Source organism: Calliphora vicina, chromosome 3 (genome assembly GCF_958450345.1).
Source record: "Calliphora vicina chromosome 3, idCalVici1.1, whole genome shotgun sequence".
In the NCBI taxonomy this organism is placed as follows: Eukaryota; Metazoa; Arthropoda; class Insecta; order Diptera; family Calliphoridae; genus Calliphora; species Calliphora vicina.
Window position 1 is genome coordinate 21,309,778 of NC_088782.1, and position 6,267 is coordinate 21,316,044.

Sequence of the window (6,267 nt, forward strand, 5' to 3'; positions counted from 1 at the left end):
CATATACTATTTGCAAATTAATATAACAACTTCAATTCTTCCTTCCGGCAAAGCAAACAAAAAAATCTCGGCTGGCTTAAAGTAATTAGCTTTATTTAATATTAAATTGTTAAAAAAAAATCAAAAAACGAGGAATGGAATTAAACTTAAATACAATTGCAGCAAAGTATCAGTTAAGAAAACCAAGATAAATTACCTTAAATAGAGTTTAAAAAAAGTTCAAGTATCATGCAAAAAATTACAAAAAACAGTAGCAAACAAAATATTATAGGTCTTTTCTTATAATTCCCTTACAAATTGTAAATAAATTTTTGAAAAATGAATTGAACACCCGCTGAGCCATGGTTAATTAGACAATTAACTTTATTTTTGTGTTTAATATTGTAATAAGTTGAAAAAATAATAATAAATAACCTTTATAGGCAATTGATTGATTATAAACATTGATAAATGAACCTTTTTATTATCTGTGGACTTATTCAGGTTCAAGTTCAATGTTGTTAGCAAATGTTTATAAATTTGTATTAATTTATTATTACTTTTGGTAACAACTGAAATCTCCTAAAATTGTATGAATTTTATTGAAGAAAAAACTCAATTATTTGTTTTATTAATGGTTAATAAGTTAAGTTTGATAATACAATACTTTAAGGTCAAATTAAAACAAAATATTGGCAAATTATTAACAATTAATAGTAATTGCAAGGATTTTAAAATTTGTATAAAATTGGCAAAATTTTCTTAATCAAACATCATTCACTTCTATAGTGTTTTAAAGCAAACATCCATTCAAGTTCCTCTTAATAAAATGTTCAAATTTGTAAGTTTTTAAATTTGTTTTACTATTTTTGTGTTATAACTTTTTAATTTCTTCTAGGTTTCCTTCTTTGCTTTGCTTGCCATTGCCGTAGCTGCTCCTGGATTTCTAGCTGAAACTCATGTTGTTCAACCTGTAGTAACTAAAGTGGCTCATACCGTACCCTCGGCTGTGTCTCATCACAGTTTCTCTCAAGTTCACAGCAAGGCTCATATTGTTACACCTGTGGTGAAAACTGTACACACTTATGCTGCAGCTGCTCCCGTAATCAAAACTGTAGCCACCCCAGTAGTCCACACTTATCATCATACAGCCCCCGTAGTCAAATCTGTGCACTCCTATCACTCAGTTCCCGTAAAAACTGTTAGCACCCCTGTTGTTCACACTTATGCTGAAGCTGCTCCTGTGGTCAAAACTGTAGCCTCTCCTGTGGTCCACACTTATCATGCTGCTCCCCTAGTTAAAACTGTTGAAGCTCCAGTGCTCCATACTTATGCTGCCACTGCTCCTGCTGTAGTAAAGTCGGTTGAACACGTTGTCCCTGTGGTCAAAACTGCTTCTCATGTCAATCATGCTGTTTCCCATCAAAGCCACGCCATAACTCATCAATCTCATGTTGTTAAATCTATTGTAGCTGCTCCAGTTGTTCCTGTAGTTCATTCGGCTCCCGTTGTTAAGTCCATTTATGTTCATTAAGTTATTAATTGAGTAATTGATTGTACGATTTTGTTAGACGAAATATTATTAATTTATTGTTGTTTCTTTTTCTCGATTATAAATAAAATAAATATTTTAAAGAAAATTTTTGTTTTTAATAGTACACAGTGGGGCAAAAACAAAATATTTTGCAAATAAATCTGCCATTTCTTAGCAGCTTAGTAATATAAAATTTCATATACTTATCTCTCATAATTAGCGAGCTATACGCATTTGAATATTGAAACTTTAAATTTTAATCATATATTTTAGCGATTTTATTAAATTTGTTCCTGCTAGTTAAACAATAAACACAAATATTATTCAAAAATAGTTTCAAAGCAATATATTTTACGAGTAGAAATAGATTTATCGATTTTAAATTTTGATATTTGTTTGGCCGAAAAACTGCTATTATTTTTTGCTTACTAGAAAAAAAGCTTCACAGAAAGAATTAAATTTCTGATTCAATCAAGAAATTCACCCAATCAGACAAAATATTGTTTGAATTAGGACCTATCACAAAATTTGTAAATTCAAACACAATATTTTGCAAAAATTTAATTGAAAAAAAAAACAATATTTTTTCAATTAAAAAAATATGATATTGAATAAAAATTTTGTTTGAATTTACACACAATTTCAAACAAATATTTGTTTAAAACAGACAAAAATTTCACTGATTCTGGTTTTCTGGAATTTCTTAGTTTTACTGATTCAGTGAAAAGTTTGTCTGTTTTAAATAATATTTTTAATCAAAATTGGTATAGTAACAATAAAAAAAAATTTTAAAAATAAAAATGCCAGAAAATACTACAAATAAAAAAGAAAATAGAGAAGTAAAGAAAAGAAAAACATTAAAAAATGCTATTATCTGTTTATAAGACAATTCACATATTTTTGTAAGCCTTTGACAAAACCAAAACTACTTGTATATAAAATATTTTTAACCAAATGAGAATTATATCCACACATCATAAAAACACACATGCAAACGAAATTACCCAATGTGACTAATATCCCAGCAGTTAAGCAAGTAGTCAATGTATCCCTTAAAGACAGTAATTGTCACAAATGTCTTATCACTTGGCTAACTCCAATTTATATATTTTGGTCATTTGATACGTGTGTGCACTTTGTAGTGCAGAGAGAAGACAATTGGTTACTTTATACATCCCAAGTAATCTAGCATGAAGACAATTGACACTTAAGTGTCTCTAAGAAATCTGGAGTGTAGTCACTTTAAACGTTTTGTGAGTAATTCGTACAAACTGGTTTTATACAAATTGTGTTGATATAATTCTCATACAGTTTATTTTTAGTTTTGCTTAAGTATCTGGTCAGCTATCAGATAGTCACATTGTATCAAAAGAGTCAATTGAACCCCTACTTAGGACATGTACGTGTTAAAATAACTAGTCAAGTAGCTGATCTGACACTATGTAACCAGTATGTGAATCTAATGCGTTGCCTACTTTGGACCAGCTATTAGACAGTCCCATTGTAATCAAAAAGAGACAATTGACCCCCTGCCTAGGACATGCCCGTGTTAAAATGACTAGTCACGTGGCTATCGAAGTAACTAGCTCCCACCCTAAAGGATGGGTAAAATCACTAGTTCGGTACTGTCTCCTCGAACTGCTGGGATGTACAAGATAACAACAAACACGCTTATTTACTTGCTTGTGTTGTTGTTTTATCCCAAGTGTTGTATTAAAATAAAAATCAAACAAAAACATTAATAGAATCTATAAAAATATTTATAGAAAATAAAATTAGTTTCAGACAGGCAATTGTTTGAAAATATTTTAGCAATTCTTTCTGTGTTCCTAAGGATCTATAATACTGCTTTTAAAAGTTATCTGAACAAGGATAGTTTTAAAATAAAACAAGTAAGAGTGCTATATTCGGCTGTGCCGAATCTTATATACCCTTCACCAAATTATACTTCAAAATTTTAAATATTTTTAGGTAAACAAAATTTATTTTTTTTCGTTGTTTTTTGAATTTTTTGGAAAAAAATTTTTTTCGATTGTTATTTAAATTTTTTTTTTTAAATTAAATTTTTTTTTTTTTTAAATTTAAATTTTTTTTTTTTAAATTTAAAAAAAATTTTTTTTTTAAATTTTAAAAAAAAATTTTTTTTTTTCGTTTTTTCAATTTTAAAAAAAAAAAAAAAATCGGGTTCAAAATTTTTTTTCCCGATTTTGACCCATTGTAGGTCCAACTTACTATGGTCTTATATACGTCGTTGCAAATGTCTTTGAAATATCTATCATTAGATATCCATATTGTCTATATTAATGTCTTAGTAATCCAGATATAGGTAAAAAAATAGGTCAAAAATCGAGGTTGTCTTGGTTTTTTCCTCATATCTCAGCCATTTGTGGACCGATTTTGCTGATTTTAAATAGCAAAATTCTCGAAAGCATGTCTGACAGAATTATTGAAGATTTGGATCCCGAAGATATCTGGGGTCTTCAGAAAACTGATTTCAACAGACAGACAGACAGACGGACAGACGGACAGACAGACAGACAGACAGACAGACAGACATACAGACAGACAGACAGACAGACAGACAGACAGACAGACGGACAGACAGACAGACAGACAGACAGACAGACAGACAGACAGACAGACAGACAGACAGACAGACAGACAGACAGACAGACAGACAGACAGACAGACAGACAGACAGACAGACAGACAGACAGACAGACAGACAGACAGACAGACAGACAGACAGACAGACAGACAGACAGACAGACAGACAGACAGACAGACAGACAGACAGACAGACAGACAGACAGACAGACAGACAGACAGACAGACAGACAGACAGACAGACAGACAGACAGACAGACAGACAGACAGACAGACAGACAGACAGACAGACAGACAGACAGACAGACAGACAGACAGACAGACAGACAGACAGACAGACAGACAGACAGACAGACAGACAGACAGACAGACAGACAGACAGACAGACAGACAGACAGACAGACAGACAGACAGACAGACAGACAGACAGACAGACAGACAGACAGACAGACAGACAGACAGACAGACAGACAGACAGACAGACAGACAGACAGACAGACAGACAGACAGACAGACAGACAGACAGACAGACAGACAGACAGACAGACAGACAGACAGACAGACAGACAGACAGACAGACAGACAGACAGACAGACAGACAGACAGACAGACAGACAGACAGACAGACAGACAGACAGACAGACAGACAGACAGACAGACAGACAGACAGACAGACAGACAGACAGACAGACAGACAGACAGACAGACAGACAGACAGACAGACAGACAGACAGACAGACAGACAGACAGACAGACAGACAGACAGACAGACAGACAGACAGACAGACAGACAGACAGACAGACAGACAGACAGACAGACAGACAGACAGACAGACAGACAGACAGACAGACAGACAGACAGACAGACAGACAGACAGACAGACAGACAGACAGACAGACAGACAGACAGACAGACAGACAGACAGACAGACAGACAGACAGACAGACAGACAGACAGACAGACAGACAGACAGACAGACAGACAGACAGACAGACAGACAGACAGACAGACAGACAGACAGACAGACAGACAGACAGACAGACAGACAGACAGACAGACAGACAGACAGACAGACAGACAGACAGACAGACAGACAGACAGACAGACAGACAGACAGACAGACAGACAGACAGACAGACAGACAGACAGACAGACAGACAGACAGACAGACAGACAGACAGACAGACAGACAGACAGACAGACAGACAGACAGACAGACAGACAGACAGACAGACAGACAGACAGACAGACAGACAGACAGACAGACAGACAGACAGACAGACAGACAGACAGACAGACAGACAGACAGACAGACAGACAGACAGACAGACAGACAGACAGACAGACAGACAGACAGACAGACAGACAGACAGACAGACAGACAGACAGACAGACAGACAGACAGACAGACAGACAGACAGACAGACAGACAGACAGACAGACAGACAGACAGACAGACAGACAGACAGACAGACAGACAGACAGACAGACAGACAGACAGACAGACAGACAGACAGACAGACAGACAGACAGACAGACAGACAGACAGACAGACAGACAGACAGACAGACAGACAGACAGACAGACAGACAGACAGACAGACAGACAGACAGACAGACAGACAGACAGACAGACAGACAGACAGACAGACAGACAGACAGACAGACAGACAGACAGACAGACAGACAGACAGACAGACAGACAGACAGACAGACAGACAGACAGACAGACAGACAGACAGACAGACAGACAGACAGACAGACAGACAGACAGACAGACAGACAGACAGACAGACAGACAGACAGACAGACAGACAGACAGACAGACAGACAGACAGACAGACAGACAGACAGACAGACAGACAGACAGACGGACATGGCTTAATCGACTCCGCTATCTATAAGGACCCAGAATATATATACTTTATAGGGTCGGAAATTAAAAATGTAGAAATTACAAACGGAATGACAAACTTATATATACCCTTCTCACGAAGGTGAAGGGTATAACAAGTAAGAGAACTATATTCGTCTGTGCCGAATCTTATATACCCTTCACCAAATAATACTTTAAAATATGTACAAATTTTAAATATTTAAAGGTAAACAAAATTAAAAAAAAAAAATTATTTATTACTGAAAAAAAA

General features: G+C 35.5%; 1 protein-coding gene across 1 annotated transcript; it reads left to right on the top strand.

The window, feature by feature from the left end:
- Positions 1 to 808: 808 nt before the first annotated feature.
- LOC135954611 (larval/pupal cuticle protein H1C-like) lies at positions 809 to 1,619 on the top strand. The gene is made up of 2 exons (XM_065504805.1): positions 809 to 820; positions 878 to 1,619. The coding sequence occupies exons 1-2, from the start codon at positions 809 to 811 to the stop codon at positions 1,511 to 1,513; spliced, it is 648 nt and encodes a 215-aa protein (XP_065360877.1). The 3' UTR covers positions 1,514 to 1,619.
- Positions 1,620 to 6,267: the final 4,648 nt, after the last annotated feature.